Genomic DNA, 21,314 nt, shown 5'->3' on the forward strand with positions numbered 1-21,314 from the left:
TCTTTGAACTCTGCACCCGGGGAGCATCGTGCATAATTAAGGTTTTATGAGCTGGTTGAGTCTGCTCAAACAGGCAAAGAGAGGTCTGCATTCACCACCCGTACCTTAGCAGAGGTGTAAACCAAGCACATTTTTGTACTGTGCAAGTTCAAGTAAAGGATGAGCTATCCAGACCACCTTTTACCTGGCACAGGCAGGCTCCCTATAAAGCTCCCTATAAAGTCAGTGAAGCACCAGTTACATCTCCAGCAGCAGATTAAAAGGCTGCCAGAGAGGTTATGAGGTTTGTTAAGTGATGAGTGGAGTGAGACAGAAAGAGAAGCCAGATTTCCCATCCCCACCAATATGTTGGGCTATCAGGACAAATTAAATGTATATGATACACTATATGACAAGAATATGTTCTGGTGCACATTCAGGAGTTTCAGTACATTGTTTCACAGTGCCCTAATTATTAGCAATCTCAGGTGTTTCAAGTACAAATCATACTGACATTCCCAGGAAAGAGCAAAGGCAGAATTTTGGCACCAAGCCCTGCTGAGCTGCTTTGTAATACCAACACTTGGCTATGTCTCAGACACAGTTTTCAGGTACTCAAGTCCCTGTCCTACCAAGCACATCTGGCTCTTGCTCCAATGGCTGGACCCAGCAGCTGAAGTTAAAGATTTTAAATACAGAAGCTCTCAAAGGGTGTCCTAGGGACACTGGCATCTTGAGTACATTTTGGCCCAAGATAAGAAGAATACTTGAACTGAGAAAGTAGGTTTCAGTAAACTGTTGCTCGAGGGCTGATATTATTTAACACATCTGGATTAATATGCATGCAAAACAAAATACAAAGGCACTAGAACAAAGAACTGGAGAGAGATACTACAGGAGGGCACTGCAAAGCCATGGATGGCAAGATATATTTAGCAGACAGAAAGAAACCCCTTGTTTTTTGAGTGGATACTAGATACTCTGAAAGTATTTGCTAAGGACAGACAGCTAAGTGGCACCGGGAGAACATACGGAAAAAACTAGAGCTTTCCATTTTTAGAAAACTAATGAACTTTTCCTCTTTGTTCCCAATTACTCTTTGCCCTGCTGATATGTCATAATTCTGTATTTATAATGCCATAGACTTCTGTCATGGAGAATGCAGTAAAAATGACAAATAAGCCTGCCTTGCAACACACTGAAATATCACAATGTGGGTTAGGAAGGAGCAAGGTTTAGTTTGAGTAAGAACAAGCTTAAGCTATTAGCAAACATAAGATAAGCTCTGGTTGTAGGTCTGGCTTGTCCCCTGGCTCTAAAAGCATCATCTGACCATGCTCTATTCACCTTCTTGTACCTCCAGCATCCTACCCTGAGCTGATTCACAAGTCCCCTGATTTGCTATTTCCTGCAATTTGGATTTTACTTCTCAAGAACAATCCCTGTTTCATGTAGTTCTCATTTCTAACCAGAAGAAGCTCAGGGGATCAAAATATCTGGACTTACACTGGTGCAGTAAACACACCCCTTCCCCCTATCCAGCCCCAAAATGGTCTCATTCCCACCTTGGACATGCACAGTAATAACAGCAACAGAATCATACAGAGCTGGTACTAATTTTTAGGTATATACTTTAAAAAGAAACTTTCTCTTCCCCAAATAGATCTGTTCTTACTCATTGCTAGTTTTGTTCAAAAGAAACTAAATGTAAAAATGTCACGAATTTCTGCACATCTCTTACTCTACTAAGTCTGGTTATTCTTCCATCTGCAGTCATATGAATATAAAATATATGCTGCTAATGCTATTAGAAATCCATCTAGGAAATAAATTCAGAATTAATGCTACAAAGAGATACCAAGCACACCTATCAAACCTGCAAGTTAACACATTTCTAGAAGTGATATGATATTTCTGACATCTCAAGGCAAATAATTTCTGAATTAATTAAGGGCCTTAGTTATAAAAAAAGAGTAAATCCCCCAACTCTGAATAACCATTCTTCTGAAATCGCTAATGCCGTTGACAAAAACACAGTAACAAAAACCTGTCAAATTATGCAGCACTCCAACCTGACGCACAACCACTACCAAGGAAAAATAATCTAAAAATACAATGAAACAGGCATCAGGAGGTAGGAAGTACTTCCTCTCCACCGAGGCTTTTGTTAGCAGATACACAAGGTTCCTTTCCTGAGGAGCGTGAAGTGGGAATGGATTGCTTTCACGCTGAGCACACTTAGAAAAACACCTTTGCGTTTTAACTTTTTTTTTTTTTTGATGTCTGCATTTACTCAAGTTACAAATGAATCTTTACTCTTCCTGCTTCAAACAGAGGCTTTTTGCAAATTCATTGTTGATTTTTTCAAAAGGTTCGCAGCATCAGGAAGGTAACTCCAGACATTAAATGGGTTTCTGATTTTTGGTCATCCTTCCTGAGTGAGGTCAGGCTAAGTGGCCATCCTGCATTCTTTTGTCTAGAGCCCTTTCCGCAACAAAGAATCCCCCATGAAGAAACTCAGAGCCCAGCAGCCACCTCAGCTCCACAACATCAGCCCGATGCAGGGACTGTGCCAAGACCCTCAACAGGCAGCACAACCCACAGAACCTGGCTGACCCAGAACGAGCTTCAAAGCAGACAGACCAAAGTTGTCAGGCTCCGAAAAGTTTATTTACTTGCAAGTGCTGGCTGTCAGAAAGGATCCAGAAGTAAATGCCAGCTAACATCTGCCCTTCCCAAAGTCAGGGAAGGCTGTCACACCCTCGCCAGAATACATAAGGTCACCGCATGGCTCCTGCTATCCCTCCTCTGGGGGTTTTTCCGCCGTGCTTCGGGGCTGCTTCTTGATGCGTATGTTTTGCAGTGACTTTCCAAAGCTGTGTTTGCATTTTGTCTCTTAAACCACGAAAGCAAGCGGGCAGCAGAGAAGGGCTCGGTGCCCTGGCAGTACCATCCATTTGCACTCACCTCAGGCTCTCTTCCTGTGACCCGGGCAGGACACTGTCGGGCCGATCCCGTCTCCTCCTGTACAGACCTGAATGTGACAACTCTTTCAGCTGCAAGGCCGTCATATTCCCCTACCTGGAGGAGGGCTGGGTTTTTTTTAAAGATGAGGGGGGTGTTTTGGCTTTGGGCTGGGTTTCTTTCCCCCGCCTCTCCCAGCTGTGGTGCCGAGGAGCGCGCCTGCCAAGATGCCTGGAGAGCAGCGGCTGGGCTGGGCGGTGTGTCGGCACACCTGCGCCCGCCGGAGCCACCAACCTCTGCAGGCAGAGAGGCAGGGCACGCACCCGCCGAGCTGCTTCCTGTTTCTCATAGGTACACACCCTCCCAAAGGGCACCACATTTCCTTTATCTCTGGATCACACCTAAGGGATGTGTGTGACACGCTCACCCCCTTCCCTCCAGCTTTCCTGAAACTCTGACCGCCCCCACAGGCACGACCCTGCCCCGTGCTGGGCAAAGCCCGCGGCTCTCCCAGCACCTCTGCAAGAAGCTACACATCTCCAGCACTGCGATGGGCTGTTTACTCTTTCCGCTCATAATTTATGACAAAAGGAAAGTCATTAGAGCTATGAAAATTCAGAGTTACTCAAGCACGTTGGCAAGCTCTGACAGGGAGGTTAACACAGCAAAGTGTGCCACAAAGTAACTTCAGTAAGTAGCATTAAAATACTCTTCTGCAAATGCAACAGCACTGTGCATTTTTCTTTTCCTACATTGAAAATCAGAAGAAAACCACAATGTAATTTTCTGTCTACTATCAACTACCAAAACACAACCACTGTACCAGTTTGTCGCATTTTGTAGAGATGGAGTGTCCTCTGTAATTGTAAAACAGGAATGGAAGTGCTTGAAGTTTCCTGCAAGGCAGGAAGGTGGTTAGAAGGGAATTTTGCAAGCTCTGTGTCTCATCTCACTTAGTAAATTTTTAGTAGTAAATAAAACATTTCAGGAGGCTTCAAAAAAGCTTCCCCCTTTTTGAAAAATATTTATCATTTCTTTGACATTATTCTTGATACATATAAACAAAAAATTCAGAGATTTTACTTCTGTGTGGTGAGTGGGGAAGGTGTGTGTTTTAAATGAATTTGCATTTAATAAAAGCCAAGAAACCTAACAATTTGCAAGGACTATTTTGACTATAATAGGAAACAAGTTCTATGTGGTATGAATTACAGAGTTCCTTATTAAAGTGTTTATTTTGTAGCAGAATACATGGAAGAGAATTTTAAAATTTCTTTTAAGGAAAAAAGTGTAACATAGATAACACTGCGTATTATCATATGACACCAATTTTGTTGAGATTATCAGACTGAACATAAACATGGTAATTTTATATAATACTATCAATGTGCTTCAGCCTGGAATGTCATCCATGCATAATATTAAACACAATGGAAAAATAACAGAAATTGTTTTGGAAAAGAAATCACATAACATGCCAAATAGATAATGGTTGCAAAAATTCGAAGTGATTTATATGCTGTTAGAGGGTTGTGTGCACTGAACTGTCAACAAGAGGTACATATAGCTGTCCTCAGAAAATAAAAGCAATAATGATCACAATATTTGCCTAAACATGCTGCATTCCAGTTTCAAATGAAGTATTTAAAATTGTTTCTCAGTACACAGTAGGATAAGCTTAAACATAACGAAATGCCAATTCCTTGCAGCCAGTCAATCAGCAATGCAATGCAAAGTTAATGCTGTTATGAGCAGAAGTTAAGGACGGCAGATGACAGATGTTCATGGCACAGCAGCTTTTATACATTATCAACAGTTTACACTCTGCTTTAAATGTCCCTGTACCAATTATTTATCTTTGTGCAAATGATCATTTTTGGATAATAATCTAAAAAGTGATGAGTACATTTTTTTCTATTAAAAAGCTCTTTGTAAACTATTGAAATTGAACTATTACCAACAAATTTGTTCATAAATTTTTATTCACTACAGTAACCATCTGTTCCGAATATATGGAATACTTTTATATTAAACATGACACAAGCCAGTAAATGAAAGGACAACTCTTCACCCACTTTGATGCACATTGTGTTAGTGTGAAACACATCACTTCATTAAACTTTTATTTATCTGCACGAGCAGCTGCTGTCCTTGGGCAACAACTTTTACTCAAATGTCCTTGGAAACCAGAGCTGCACCAAACCAGTATTATGAAAATTTAAAATTAACACAACCAGACAGAGCATGCAAATTGAAGCAAGTCCAGACACAAAAATGAGATGTTATACAGATCAAGTCCACCTAAATATAAAGGAGGGTAAGACAGTTAGGTTTTAAAGTAAGACCTGGGACTCAGCTCCATAGCTCCATTCCACAGGCCCCTTCAGCAAACTCCAACAGGGGTCTACACTGACAAACAAAACACTTTCTTGTGAGGACTTCAGAACAAGCAAAAAGTTTTCTACAAGAAGAAATGCAAACTGGACTCCTTTTCTGCCCTGTGGGATTGCCCATGAATCCTCACAAGAAAAGAGGTTTCAAATCTGAATTTACCCAGTCAAACCTTAAGTTCTGAGTATCAAATACAAGTCATAAGGGCATTTTTTGCAGAGATGTTGCAGTACACAAATGTTATTTCTCCATTAACTCACTTAAATGCTTTCACAAAGCAACTCAGATAGACCTGGCCCTGCAAGGAGAGCTTCCCCAGCGAGTGCCTCCTGCTCCCCACACCCCTTTTTACCTTCTAGCCCCTATCTGCTGTTTATAATTCCTTTTTTTGAGAGATTACATTCTTCTCATGTGGGATGGGGCCACTTGGACCTTTCACATTCCATCAGAATTTTTGAGGACCAGCCAAGTTACCACAGCTTTTTCATTACCAGTAATGCACAGCCTTCTTGTATGTCCTGCACTTTGAAGGTTTACTCTTCATTTTCCAGTGTGTGACTCTTACCTCAGGCAACTGACCTTCCTCCTGCTCCCAGAGAAAGCCAACATTGCTACTGTAATGCAATGGATAACCATGGTGGTACCTGTCTTTCAGTACAGGAAAATATTCCCCCATGTCTAATCAGTAAAAGGTGGAACTGGGACAGAAACTGTGCAATCCTTCATTCATCACAAGCAGTAAATAACTTTTTATTATGTGAGGCAAGGTTCACAGTTGAGTTTTCACTGCAGTGCTACAGAGCATTTATATCTTGATAGTCGAAGTCTGCAGTGCTCTCTCTTAAATTTCTATGGAAGTACTGCTGTTCTGGTAACTCTAGCTATTCAGGAGAATTTTCCAATTTAAAAATCTTTTAAGACATATTGTGTCTGGCTACTTTATACCACATTCAAAGGGATGTAAGCAGTAATTCATGATGTTAGAAAACATGTAATTGAATTTAGGAATAACAATAAATGCCAAGTGCTTCAAATTCAAGACATTTCTTCATGAGCGTATATTTACAGAGAATACACACTAACTGTAGAAACCAGAAAAGACAAAGTTTTAGATCCTCTCATTCCACACAGAAAAGTCTTTATTGATGTGTTTCATCTTTTATTCACTCTTAGTGGCATGTTCTTGCATTTTGGCTTTTACCAAACTTTGAAAAAACAACTAAACTTTAATTAAATTTAGTTGAAGACTTTCAAATCGAATAGAAAAAACTGGTTTTATGGCAGCACAGACAGTTAAAACAACAATCAGAAGAGTGTTCTAAGAACACTACAGGAATGCCTGTAGTATGAAGTTACAAGGTGGCTGCATGTTAAAAGGGGAGCACATTCCTCTATCCTCCCATTGCTCACCCAGTTTATCACTGGGATCAGTTTCCAGAGGAATGTGTACAAGAGTGATGGTTTTCTACTACTTCTCACAAGATCTGAGAGAAAAATACACTTTACAGTGAAGGAAAAGGCTTATACGTCAGCAAAGGACTCGCTGCAGAAAATGAAGGAATGTGGCAATAACCCTTCCAAGAGTTTTGCAGGAATTCCTGAAGCACCCAACTGATATGCCATTGCCAACAACGCTTCATGCCTCTCTGGAGCTACATTATGAGTCCCCACAGATGGATTTGGATATCAAGGAATAGTGTACCACACTGTGGGTCCCTGCTAGGGCAGGCAGTGATAAAATGAAATACACAGAGAGAATGCCAAACCACAAATTCTAAGGGCACGCACTTTGAAACTAAAATTTCAAAGCTTCATGGGAGCCTAAACTGTTGATTCAAGGAGTTAAATAATTAATTACATGTTTCCTTCCTTGCCTAATGTCACTCCAACATCTGTTTTTATGTTTCCTGCCATGTTCCACTTAGTGATCAACCCATCCTGAAGCATGCAAATTTAATCTGCGGATTAGGCTAAGCACTGAGGCACTTCATCTATAGCCACACTACAAAGGAGAGCTTTGGATTTATGTCCATGCTCCAGCTGACCAAGTGGATTTGTTGCAATTTAACAGCAGTTACTAGTTTTTATTAAACTTCATCTACTAATGCCTGTCCCTGCCATACAAAGTAAAGTAAAAACCTACATGATGGTTGCAGCCTGGTCTAGTGCAAGGTGTTCTGGCCTATGGAGGGGGGTGGTGGGGAGTTGGAAGTAGATGATCTTTAAGGTTCCTTCCAAACCAAACCATTCTGTGATTTTATGGTGCAGTCAACACTCTTCAGAGCAGTGATGCACTCAACCCACTGAAGTCCTCTGGGATTTGAGTGGGCAAAGGGAAGGCAGGACTATCGCGGTGAGCACGGGGCTCCTTTCTCATCCTGGCAGTGCCAAAGGCATCTCCACTTCCAAGGTTGGTGGCCCGTAAGGTTTTGGTGAAGAGCAGGCAGAGATGCCTGCTCTCATTCCACATATACTATTCCAAAAATAACAAAAACATACAAAAGCAAACATGGGAAAATCTTCTGTCTGCCTGAATGTGGAGCAACGTATTCTGCTTTCCCTCTCCTAGCTCTCTGCACGTGCTGCTCCAGAATTCCTAAATTCAGCAGGAAAAAAAAAAACCCTGCAAAAGGCACACGTTTCTCCAGCAAGCAGAAACCTGCTTTGGCTGAGCTTTACAATACCTCCCTCTACTGGGAAAATACTGCCTTGTTTCTCGTGCCAGTATTTCTTTCCACAGCCAGAGGGAGATACAGATTAACCCACATACTTTAGTAATTCAGCCCAGGGCCAAGCTGAGAGCACAGACGAATGACAGACCAGCAGGCAAAGATGCAGGTTAGCATTATAGCCAGGAATCTACGCTGTTAATCAGCAGATAATCCATGCGTGAGCAGGTGTGCAAAGCAGAAAGCATGTGACAGCATGAATCAGTTTTGTCTTGCCATTTGTATATAAGCTTCTTAAAAAAAGTGACAAGCTGGCAAACAGTTGATGCTTTAAGATAAGTACTCACATGGACCCAGTATACAACGGGGTAAGATATTAAAATCACAGTTTAGATTAATTTTCATAGCCTAGAGCATGTGGAAAAACACAGGCAAGTCCCAGCCTGCATTTCTAGATCCAGACCTACCCTTCAGAATAATTCTTACTTTCTAGGAATTAAAAGCCTCTTCCCAACAGAGATTTTCAAACTCCATCAGACATGCACCTTTTATATTTAAGCACTTTGTTTATGATGCATGAAGATCCCAAGCTGAAAAGTCTTATATTTAAACAAGTTGACTTCTACTTGCATTCTGCTACTGTAGATTGATTCAGGTGGCTTACTTTATTCTACTATGATGGGACAAAATGACTTTAGAAATGAGGGCAAAAAGCCTTGGGTGTGAGCTTGCTTACTGGGTGGTTAGATGTTCCCCAGTAGATGCTAAAAAAGACTGAAGAAACCTCCAATTAAAAAAAAAATTAAAAAAAAAAAATTATAATAATTTAAAAAAGACAAAAGCAGAACCAGAAAACAGGCAGCAAATGAAGGAAACTGCCCAGGGAGCTGCTGCCCCAGATACCCCAAGGAATCACCTGCTCTGACAGTTGGGTTTGTGTCTCAAAAGTCAGCAAGTCCTTCCAAGGGTGCAGAAGAGCCAACTGAGCCATTTCAGATGGGCAATTGCTGAGACCTTGTTTGGGTGGAGAGCTAGTGGGACATCTCAAAACAGGTCCCAGACTGACTCTGCCCTTTCAGTGAAGAAACAGGACTTTTAGGAAATCATAATTTTTCTCCAAACATCACTCATCAGGGTTAAATAAATGCAAACAAAACCACGGCAGGCTATAAACTGCTTTTTCTGTTGACTCCCAGCAATTACTCTCCCAGACCCTTTCCTTTCCATCTCACAAATAATTTTCAAATAGCTACTGCTACATTACAAGTAAAGAAAGAAAAGCTTCTCATCAAGGTTTTGTGTCCTTACACTGAAATGAAATGCCAAGGACAAAAGACAGTACACTCCCCTTGAGAGGGCTGGAGAGGTGCTGGTGACTCTGACAACATGCACATGGCTTGAAGGCACCACCACCTGCTGACACACAACCAAATACAACCGTGAAAGCAGTAGGTGACACTGCTTTACTGCTCTAAGGGCTGCTGTTTTAGAGGTCAATCCAACACTGAATTCCCAAGAGCGTACCAGAGCCTTGAAGGCTGCTGGTTGTATGGTGAGGGATGGTCAATTTAGTGGCCCAGAAGATGCAATGATCCTGACTTTATGCCTGTAAACACACCATACAAGTACCTCACACAGTCTTTACTGCCCAAAAAACCAAGGCAGGGAAAACACATTACAGAGAAAAGGGGAGGAGGCAGTAGGGACACAGAGAAAACACCTGAGACAGCACAGGTCAGACATATTGAAAACTGATTCTATACTCGGACCAGCATTTCCAAGAAAGGTAGAAAACAGTGGGTCCCTAGAGATTATCACCTTTAAAAGCTCAGAAACCTGTAGTATGATGGTTTCTAGTATATAAGAACTAAATATATTCTCTAAAGCAAACATATAGAAAGTAGATCAGGTGTCTGCAAAAAATAAAGCTGAGTATATGAAAAAATACTTAAAAATCACAGGCAAGGTGCAATTTTTAGTGACTCAAAAGTATCTTAATTTTTAAGTATATACATTTTGGTTTCAAAATTATAACCCGTAATTCATTTCCAAGCAGAAAAATCCATGCTGAGAAAAAAAAAATCAGAGTCCACAAGAAATAAAAGCAATTCAACCTGGACATTAAGGATGATGCAAAATGGAAAAGTCAACCTCCCCTTCCCCTAACACTGTAAAATTACTTTGGGATTCAGCATAAAACATAAAAATATGAACTCATATGGATTTTTCACAATATTTTAAAGCACATGTAAAACATACTTAAGATTCTCAAACTACAGCAAAAGCCTTAAACCAAAAATGCACAGCTGCCCTACCATAAAAGCTTTGCTTCACTGGAAAAGTTACTGACTTCTGAACATAACCATACCAGAAGCGATTCCTGTAGCAGGTGGGTCAAATCTATTCCTTCTACTGGAATTACAGTTTTGGGTTCAGTTACTCTGCCACAGTGTCCTCTTCCTCAGCCACTGCTAATTATCCCTCTGCTCAAAGAAAACCCATCAGCAATTGTGTATCTTCAAACTGACCACAAGTCCTCTGTTCTGGGTGGGGACAAAACAGCGTGCCTAAAAACACTCCCAGGGAGCAAAGGATAAAAAACTACTGGGAGTATCAAAATACCTACCTCCTTGCATTTCCAGAACAACAAAGGATTTTGCTAAAAGCTCTGTTACCATGCTGCTTGCTGTCACCAGTAATAAAACCCAGCAAGTAAAACTATTACTAATCCTCTTCCTAACTCAATTTATCACCATTCCCTTGCATGGCTCCTGCTCTCAAGAATTTCCCTGTGAATGACTGAAAGCCCATGTAATTCATAGCCAGGCTGTCAACTCAGAAGGGAGCATGATGTGCAGTCTGGCAGATGCCACAGCCAGACCCTCAGCCCCAGTGACCAGATGGATACTTACTGTCAGCCTGTAGTCCCGCTGGCAGCACGTTCACAATGAGCAGACTTTCCCATATAAAGCTTTACATCAAATGCCCACTGTTTGCATATTTTCCCTGTGGTTGTGACTGGTAGTTGTGATAAAATTAAAAGAAAAAAATAATTTAAGTGACTCAGTAAACCACTTCCTTGTTTAACCCCATAAAAACTTGATGCTATAAAGAGGATAAATCTATCAAAATTCACAGTTCAACTCCACAAATTGTGTCATTCCAATTCTCCATCTCCAATGACAGAGAAAGAAGCAAGCCTTCCACCTCATAGGAAAGGTTATAGCTTTAGTTATACCATCTTGAATGGTACAGAAGTACAAAACCAGGAGAGGGAACAGCAGGATAGCATTCCAGGTCCCTATATGGGAAGAACAACCCCTGGAATCACTGGTGAGCAGCAGAGTCATTCAGAGCCACTTCAACCATCACAAGCATCTCTGTCAGTGCCATGCGGAGTGGGCAGACCCCATCAACCCACCCTCCCACCTGCTGAGAAGGAGGAATATCCTCTGATTTTCTTCTTTTCTGAGATGAAGGCAGTGTCACACACTGGAAGACTACTGCCCTCTCTGGCAACCTCAGCACAGGACAAGGACTAACTGGGAACAAAAAATAACCACCATCTCTTAGAGCATGTTAGGGTGGTCAACCTGCCCATACAAACAAGAGTTGAGCTGTGTCTCTCTTGTATGGACAGAGACTCAAACTCAGATTTCCTAAAGCAATCTGAATCTCTGGCACACCTCAAAGGCCCCAGGCAATTCGTTGCAGGTTAAAGCAGCAATATCCTTAAAATCAACAATCTTTCCCCACCACTTGATATACAGAGCTCTAACAAGCCGTGCCTGAAACCCTCTTCACCATCAGTGACAAAGAAATGAGGCCACAACCTGATCCCTGCAGGGGACATACAAAATTTGCTGCAGGCAGAACTTGTCCCCAGCTCTGTTCATACAGCAGTACGGCTTCAGGCTTCGGATCCCTGACTGCCCGTGTGCCCTCCCAAATGGTCAGGCAGGAAAGTTTCCTTACCATCCACTTTCACCATAAACACAAAATAATGCTATGGCATACCAGCAGAGCCTCATTTTGCTTTCCCTTCATCATGTCTCTACATCCTGTTTCTTGCTCCTATTTCTGTCTTCAGGCCACTTAACACTATCACCAACCCTTTTCTGTGGACAAATTAACAATGTACGTTATCTCTCCAAGCTGCTGTTTCCCATACCGCCACATAGTGCTTCCTCATTTGAACTTCTTATCTCTTCCTGCAAAGACCCTTCAAGTACAAAAGCAGCAGTCAAGTTTCATTAAACTTATCACTACACAGTTACCCTCCCAGGCGAAAGAATGCACTTTTGTCTCTCAAAATAATGTGGCAAACGTCAAAGTAAGAGCATTTTGTTCTTGAAGATGAAGAATATCACAACAAACCCATTGCACAGAATGAGAGGCCTTGGTTGCTACTGCAATGCATGTTAGTTAATATATTGCTCATATGCCAGCAGTGCTGCTTTTATAGGAAGGCAAGGACAGTTTGTTGATTCACGATAACTGGAAAAGCTGCAACACTTCATGGTTAATGTGAGTAAGCATCTGTTAAAAGGGAACTAGGAAAACAAGGATTAACTCTTCAATTAACATTTTAAAGCATGTTTTAGCAATTAATTAACCAGCTGGCCTGGCTAAACCATGTTTTTCAGTTTTGTTCACTTCACAATAGTTAGCTGCATTTTATCACCAACTTGTTTTCCAAATGAACTGTGTTAAAAGAAAACTTGTGAACAAAATTATGGCCAGTGAGAGCAGAACAAGACTAGCCCCAAAGAGACTATGCTCATAGGCACTGAGAGATTATTGTGGTCTGCAGTTGCCCAGATCAGGCCTGATGGGAAGTGCAGGGCAGAGTCACACAAAGAGCTCTAGACTGTCACGCGGTTCAGCCAAGCCCATCAGCTGGTCCTGGCACTAGGGCTTCCAGTGAAATAAGTCAGCAGATGTGGCTCTGCAGTGATCATGAAGCTCCTGAGGCAACGGAGAGGGGGGCTGGACCTGTACTAGGTATGGAATTAGACCAAACAGTTAGTCTACGAGCAAACGTTAACTACAGGAGGGAATCACTGGTTCACACCCATGTTTCCACAGATGCAGATTATTTTTCTTCGCTCCTCTAGAAGGCCACCATGAACCAGAACTGCAGAACACAGGCAGAGACAAATCTCCAGAGCTGCTCCAGGATGCTCAGTACTCCAGCTTCTGGACACGTCTGTGTCCTCTCTGCTTCAGGCAACAAGGGCAACCCTCTGCAAGGAGAACTTTGAGGTGCCTGCATTGCCAGGAGCTGGTGGAGAAGCCAGATAGTCACACCCTGCAGCTGTCTGCCTTGTCACCCCTGAAATCACCGTCTCTGGGCAAAACAAGCAGAAGGAAATACATACTCATGCCTCAGCTGTTCCAGTTTGCCAAGGGTGTATACACAAGACAGCTGAACTGATGTAGGAGCTCATAGCCAAGTTCTTTGCTTCTCCTTTTCACGCTCTTCCTTCCCCCTCCCCATATAGTCCTTCCTCCCTCACCTCCACCCCAGCTGCAAAGAGCTTTAGCCCACGTCTTCCTCTCTCAAGAGCCCTCTCCCAGTCACCAAATTAGGAAAAAGCTGGGTTTGGGGTGTGGCGGGTTAGTGAATGTAGCTGCTGTAGGGCCAAGGAACAGTGGATGCCGTACACAGCACAAGGGAGCAGGATGCAGGAAATATCCCTCCAGCTCAGCAAAAGCGAGATGTTCCCTCAGCGTGGTCATCCTCAATCAGCTGTGGATGTCCCATTCCTGGAAGTGTTCAAGGCCGGGTTGGATGGGGCTCTGAGCAGCCTGGACTAGTGGAAAGTGTCTCTGCCAATGGCAGAGGGATGGAACTAGATGATCTTAAAGGTCCCTTGCAAACCAAAACGCTCTGTGATCCTGCACACTGGCACAGGGCCCGTCCCCCGGCAGACACAGCCCCTCGGGCCAGGCGTAACCCCGCGGGCTCGGGAGGTGGGAGGGCCACGGGGCGGGAGGGCCACGGCAGGCGGTGGAACGGAGGCGGTTTGTGAAAACTGCATTTTTATCTGTATTTGTATCCCTGCCCGACAGCAGGGGAGCATCAGCCTGCATCAGGAGCCGCAGGCTGCAGCCCTCCGCCCCACAGGCTGTGCCCGGGCCCTGCACCGTGGGGAGGCCCGGCCCGGCCCGGCCGCGCTCGCACCGGCAGGCGGAGCCCGAGAGCCGCGGCCGGGCCCGAGCAGCCGCCTCTCCTCAAGACCCATCCCGCAAAGAGCTCCCCTGCCCCAGCGCCCTCGCACATCGCCAGGCTGAAAAGCTGAAGCCTGCTTGAAAAGACGGGGAAAAAGCCCCAAACGCCCTTGTGGTTCCCCCTGCAGTCCTTCTTTTCAGTGTCATCACAGCTGCGTTTCAAAGCAGACCCCAGGCCAACAAATGCTAACAGCAGATCAATGTAAATCAGAGCTGGACCTCTAAGCCAGACTGACTCCAGGCAAAAAGTCACAATACCAGCCGTTCAAATAAGAATTTATTCGTTACGATGGTGGTGAAACACTGGAACAGGTTGCCCACAGAGCTGTCAGATGCCCACCCCTGGAAAGATTCGAGGTCAGACTGGATGGGGCTCTGAGCAGCCCGATGGAATTGAAGCTGTCCCTGCTCATTGCAGGGATATTGGACTAGAGGGCCTCTAAAAGGCCCTTCCACCTTAAATTCTACAATTCTATGAAATGGCACAAATTAAAATAGTCTGTTCTCAACTGACAAAAGGACAGCCAGCCATTTGTCTTCTCTTGAACTCACTGCAATACCTAAACACCACTTTTTCAAAAGTGCTACTGCTACACCTGAGACAGGCCTGGAGCAATGCCCTGGGATGAACCACACTGCTCAGTTGAGGGCCCCTTGCTAGGAAGTGATGGGAAACACCAGCTCCACTGCTAGAGCTGCTCTCCTCACCGCGTGTCCTCTCCTGGGCCCAGTGGCAGGGCTGACTGGAGCAGGAGCAGACTGCAGGGACCAAGTGCACAAGCAGATGGCATATCTGTCGCTGCAGGACTGGAGTTGCAGCAGCTGATTAGAGGAAGAATTTGATGTTGAGAGCCATCAAAAGCTTTCTCTACTCTAAAATGCTTAGGAATAACAGGAGAAAAGCTTGACCTTTCCACAGAAATACCACTGTTAAGAAGTAAAAGAGGCATTTCTCTTGTTTAGCAGTTAAAACAGTGGAATTTGTTCCAAAACAAATAAACACTACTTGCCGATTACTTTGTGAATTCCAAACACATTAATGTTTGTCTACTTTAAGTCTGACAGTCCTGGTCACTGCTATAATTTCATCTGTAGAGTCCAAAACCATAACTGACGAGATCCTAACCCCAGGATCTCCATGGCCAGACCAGGAACACAACACGCGTGCCATTCTGACCAGCCTCCTCCTCTGCAGGGGAGGAACAACCTGGTCTAGTGGAAGTTATCTCTGCCGATGGCAGAGGCATGGACAGGGGGAGACAAACAGGATGGCTACATAATGCCCTATACAGCTGGATGGTTCCTTGCAGCTTCATCCTCATGTGCAGGGAGATGCACACCCCCTGCTGCCTGGACAGCACAGCCATGGGCACCTCTCATGGCCAATTGACACAGTCATCAAAGGTATGTCAGGGCGTGAGTCCCATTTCAGGATCTCTGACTTCAACTACCTACCTTGCTGCACCTGTCTCTTTTCTGACACGAGAGCACACTGAAGGAGGAAATGCTACTTTGGAGAAAAAAGTGATTTTAATTCCTGGGTAGGGCTATCATATCCCTTCTATTTTACTTCTGTAGACTACAGATGCACTAAGATACCATCAAAATAGATTTGCCATCCATGGATACAACCCTGTTTGTAGATTTCAGTAAAGCAGCATTAACCAATCAGTGGCTGCTGCACGCTTTCCCATCTTCTTCAAGTGCTTTGTTGCTTTAACAAGGCCTCTCTGTTATCCTCCTCTGGGAGGACAACGGCTCTCAGGCTTTTTCAGTCACAAATGCACAGTCTCTTCAAAATAACCTAGGTCGACCTTTCTTTGTATTTAATGCACAGCGTTTCCAAAATAAGATCCGTTTTTCTCTGCAGGCACATCATAATACATGCTAAGCCTTTTTAATACATCCTCCAAATGGCCCTGCCCACGGTCATTTGAATTCACCTTCATGAACAGAACTCTTTGTATTTCTCTTCATGAAATTTCAACTTCTTGATTGTGGAGCCTCTCTTCAGACTGGCAAGACCATTTTTAATTAATCTCCTGTACCCCTAAAGATTCTTCCAAGTCAAGGACATCCACAAACTTTGTAAGCCAATTTTCAGCTGCAGCATCCAGGTCACTGATCAAGTTATTAAATGCAAGTGACAAAGGAGAGAATTCCTACAAGGTGCAGGTTCTGTGTATGTGGCAGGTTCTGTTTAGGGGGGTCCTGTTGGTGGCTCTGTGTCAAAACATGAGTTCCTGTCCAAATGCTTCTTTTCACACAGCTGCACATCTCCCTTCTGGCAATTTCACCCAGACTGTTTTTTCCAAACTGCAGTGTAATTCTCTTGAACCAGGCCAACAGCAGTGAAACCAAACTAATATGCCTTGCAAGGGGATGGTGCAGGAACAGAAGGAGGTATGAGCAGCACTTACGTGAATGGTCCGAAACAACAGAAGAGTGGCAAGGGCAGATAAGTGGATACACAAAAGACAATTTGCAAGGCATGTGCTCCAACAAAGTCAATCACTGTGACTCTTCTGCTAAAGCCTCTTTCTCTTGTTTGCTTATGAAATTTTGTGTGAGATAGCATCAGTAGATACACCTTATTTATTTCCTCCTCTCTAAGACATGCTTATCTGCCAGAGCTGCAGAAATTATCTGTTCTTAGAAATCCATGTGGCTTTTTTAATACTGTATTGTTCAGTAAGTGCTTATATATTGACTGTTAGTTGCATGGCTTGCTAGGGCTCAAAGTTAAGCTGACTGAGCTTTAGCTCTCCAGCAGCCTTTTTTTGCCACCATTTTCAAATATTAATACTGTGGTCACTCTTCTGCACGTCTTTGGGGGCCTTTTACATGAGCTCTGAAACATTCCTAACAGGCATTACAGCAGACTCTGAACCATCCAGTATTACTGCTGACACAACATGCAAATTAAGCCAAAATATTACAGAAATTGTATCACACTAGGCTTGACATTAGTGTTATGAAAAGCATTCTTCCTCACCATTACTAATGCATACTATTATTGTTAAGGATTAAACAGGAACAGTGACAGCCAAGGAAAAATAAACAACATGCAAACAGGAAGGTTATGCCCGAGGAATGGTACAAAAGCACCAAAAAGAAATCTCTTGTGAGAAATTCTTTACACATTTCAGCCTGGATCTCGCTCCATTCACCTCCAGGGTTTCATTAATGTTCTCCCTTTTCCCTGGGGTTATGTGAAAGAGGAAATGAGATAACGCCCAATCTGTCCTTTGAACAGCACTCAGCAGTCACACTGACTAACACCATCGGTAGCTGCTTTCCTCCCAAACTCACTGGCAAGGGCCCAGGGATCTCCCTCCCAGGCGTGTTGCCACCAACCCGGGGCCAACTGGCCGCTGCTGGCCACTCTGCTTCCCTTCTGTTTCACCTCCCTTTTGCTACTCACTGTTTCACCCATGTGGAGTCAGAAATAAAAACCACTCCTTTCCCCTTCTCCTCCCAGTGATACCAAGTAACTTGTGCTTGCCAGTGTCTCCCCAGGGCACTGCGAAGGCTTGCCCTGCTCCCCAGCCTTCTCAAGACCAGGGTAGTGGCTTGGCTCGTGAAGGAAGCCTCTGCACCCACAGCACCAGTGGACATTAACTCTGTCCTTGAATCTCAGGGCCAACTCAGGTTTCTCTGGATGAGATCAGCCAAGGTAATGCCTGCCTGGACTTGCCCACCTGGTCAGGGCTGGACCACAGAGCAGAAGAGAGAGTTGGGGCATAAATGCCTGCCCCAACCTGAGTGAAAATTCACTGCAAAGACTGGATTTCATTCAAAAGCAATTTGCTCAATGCTCAGACGAAGAAGCTGCACAGAATTATGTTATCTGTGGCAATCCTTCATGCTGCTATGGACTTCTGGGTTACTGATCAATTGTATCACTAAAAAAAGTTCATAAAGAAGTTTTACATTTAAGAACAGTATTAGAGGAGTGAATTTAGGCATCAGCAGAGGGAAAAACAAGTTATTACATACCAGACCAGTGAAAATGAGCTCAGCGAAACAGCTCAATTGCTTGGAGGGGAAAATACAGTGAGTCACCTTTTAAAATTTCAAGTGTTCTCACTACAACCTCCACAAGACTCCAAAGTACTTTATAGACTCAGAAAGAGTCTGCAGGCTCTCCAATTCAAATACCCCACCTATGAATAAGTGTTTTGATTATTGGACTTCGTTCACATTATTAGCTGGGTCCCTGGTTTGAATAAATCTGTGTTCCAACATGAATTGCCGTCAGTTTTTTTTATGACATACCGGTTGACCTATTTGCATATTGCTCAAGAAATAGAAATTATTACCACATAGTTGTAGCACTGACAACTTCTGTACTCACCATCTGCCCTCCCACCTCACCCACCTTATTCTGGGAGACAGAGAAAATGAACAGTGCAAAGACTTGCATAAGAATTCATCTACTCCAAGGAGAAGGATTTTATAAGCAACTAGAAATGTATACAACATTTCTTTCTGAAGGTTATAATAGCCTGAATTACTTTTATTCACAGACAGCCCTTCCCTAGTCCACATGTCTGTCCTGTGGAGGTGGTATGGAACTCAGCTGGCAGCTCTGCAGCTGGGACAGAAGCAACACCACTTATCAAAGATTCAGGAGCAGGAGATGGTGCACCACAGGCAACCAAATCCTGCTCTGGACTTGCATCCACACCTCAGACCGCATGGAGTCTGGAGAAACACTCTAGCAGGAAGGCTGCTTGGTTAAAAATAAAGAGGAAAAAATTGGAGCAGTTTAACTTGAGCAAAAAGATATCAGGGCTCTCGGGCAAAGCCCTCATTAGCAGCATAGTCCCACCTCAGCTCTGGATTTGCAGCCTGTTTGCTGGGCTGAGGGTCTCTGGCACTTAAGAGCTGGCTCTGAAAGCGCTGGCTGGGGACACAGCTAGACGGGGAGATGTCCATCTGTCTGCCTGTGCCACTCCTTTTCCTACTCCTTTCCTTGAGTTTTTTACACTAGACAGTCCAAAGAGGGGGGAATCACTTCCCTTGCACCAGTGACCCAGTTGGGTGCCATTGGGCTGGCCATTAGCACAAATGCACGTTCATAACCCCATGTGGGCTGACACTGCGGGTTTGCCTGGAGATTGTTCATCTGTTATGGGGGGCAAGATCACACTCCTGCAGCCCACCAGAGGTCATCCTCCAAAGCACCTTGGCAGGCTCCTTCATTTTCATTTTTGGAGAGGGCAGGGAAGCATTTCTCTAAGAGAAAAGGAGTGGCAGGACGGAAGGAATCCAGGCCCGGAGGCACAGTGGGGTGGATCAGTGGGAGCACGGCTTGAATCACCTTCACCTCCACATTTGCTGCACCCTGCCAGCCCTGCCAATTTTGGCACTACACTCGCTCCCCCTTGGCCTCAGTCACCTCACTTGGCTGGCTGTGCCCCTTCCCCTTTCCTTCCCTTAACCGCCCTCGGTAAGTGGAGCATCAGAAACAGGCATTTCACTTTAGGAGAAGAAAACGGCTCTTTAGCCTGCACTGGGAAACCAGCCAGCTCTCATTCAAATCAAAGGAAAGGGATCACGTGGATGCATTTCAATTAATTGCACTGGAGAGGCAGGCTGCAAGCAGGCTTCCCTTTCAGCCAGACCCCTGCATTTATGTCTTCTGTTGGAGAGGTGGTGGTGTATTCAGCCAAATTACCTGGGGGATTCATCTCATTACACAGTGCTGAAAGCTGTGAGGAGGCTGAATTTGCAGAAGGCTGAATTTAGCAGGGCCATAATCTGGTGGCAAATAAGGGGAAAAAAAGAAAACTGATTTTCCATCTGCTAGAGCTGTGGTCTCCAAATTATTTTGATTGCGTACTTCTACCGGTAAAAAAATTTTAAGATTGTATTCCCAATACATGTACATTTTTTCATAAATTACGTTCATATAATTCCAACTTCACACAAGGAAACTGCAGGCGTTGAAGAGCTGGTTACAGCAACTGTCATCTGCTCACTGGTATTGTCCCACAGTATAGGTTCTTATGCCAATAGCAGGATCAAATACTCCAGGGCAACTTTCAAGTACCATCAGTCTCTTGAAGGAAAAAGAAAACAGAAAGAAACATAACCAAAAGAAAAACAACACAAGGCTTCTTGGGAGCAAGAGTGTGTGGTATTTGTCAAGAATTTTTTTCCCTTAAAAGTAATTTTTAAGGCGTCTGTAGACACACACCCTTCATGAAAGAATGTGAAGAAGGAGCATTCACAGAGATCCTAAAGGCAATTTAAATATGGGTCACAACTGCGTTATGCGTATAAACGATTGTGTTCAGATAAAGAATTACTATCATGGTTTACCCTTAACAGGCAGTTAAAAACAGAGGTCTGAAGTTAATACTAAATTGCAGTGGGTTTTTGGCACGTCATTTGCGCTTCCTCTGACAAGAGGCATTCCCATTTCAATTTCTATTTACTTCTAATTGCTAAAAAAATAGAAAGTCATCAAGTAATGAAGCACATCAAATATTCAGCATATAAATAAGTAAAAAGATCAACATCAGGCGTGAGGTAAGATACAGGTCATTTTTATTTGTGTGGAAAATAGGGCAAATTTAGAAGAGCAGTACCATAACTAGTATTATAATTATATGCTCATTCTTTCCTTAATTAATTCTCATATGCTTATATCAATGACAGAAATAGGTAAGGAAAATATAAGTCCTAGACAGACATGTGCTTTAAACTGGAACTTCCACAGACAGTCAAAACTTATGAACTAATTTGAAAATAGTGCTGCCATACAGCTCAAAAAAGCCTGATGCACATCTTTCAGAATAACCCTCACCACCCTAATCTGAGCATAAAACTTAGCAGAAGAAATGGAAATCCCCAGATGTTGTGTCTGACAAAAAGTAAAAGCAAATTCTGTGGAGTAGACATTCCAAAAGAAAGAAGTTACTTGCAAAATTGACTTTCCTACTTTCTAAGTAATACAGATCTGCAAGGGTGCCAAGCTATTTTGAACACAGCCCATAACAGAATTCATACAGGACAGCAAAAAAGTGCCACCCTAAACCATCTTTATTTTATTATCATTTTTCAATC

At 43.5% G+C, this 21,314-nt stretch overlaps 1 protein-coding gene across 5 annotated transcripts in view; it reads right to left on the reverse strand.

Moving 5' to 3' along the window:
* LOC146444379 (LIM and senescent cell antigen-like-containing domain protein 1) overlaps positions 1–21,314 on the reverse strand; it is a 69,159-nt gene that overhangs the window by 29,675 nt on the left and 18,170 nt on the right. The window contains exon 1 of one of the 5 annotated variants that reach the window (XM_085053898.1): positions 10,916–11,022. The exons of 1 other annotated variant lie outside the window; for it this stretch is intronic. Coding sequence is in view for 2 of the 4 variants with exons in the window: in XM_085053883.1 (XP_084910009.1) it covers positions 2,947–3,050 (104 nt within the window). In the remaining 2 variants the exon portion in view is untranslated. Of the gene's footprint in view, positions 1–2,946; positions 3,240–10,371; positions 10,483–10,915; positions 11,023–21,314 lie in introns of those variants that run through there. 3 more of the 5 variants (XM_085053904.1, XM_085053883.1, XM_085053890.1) reach the window with 3 other exon arrangements.

This window comes from Lichenostomus cassidix, chromosome 1, assembly GCF_008360975.1.
Source record: "Lichenostomus cassidix isolate B80296 chromosome 1, HeHo_3.0, whole genome shotgun sequence".
Lineage (NCBI taxonomy): Eukaryota > Metazoa > Chordata > Aves > Passeriformes > Meliphagidae > Lichenostomus > Lichenostomus cassidix.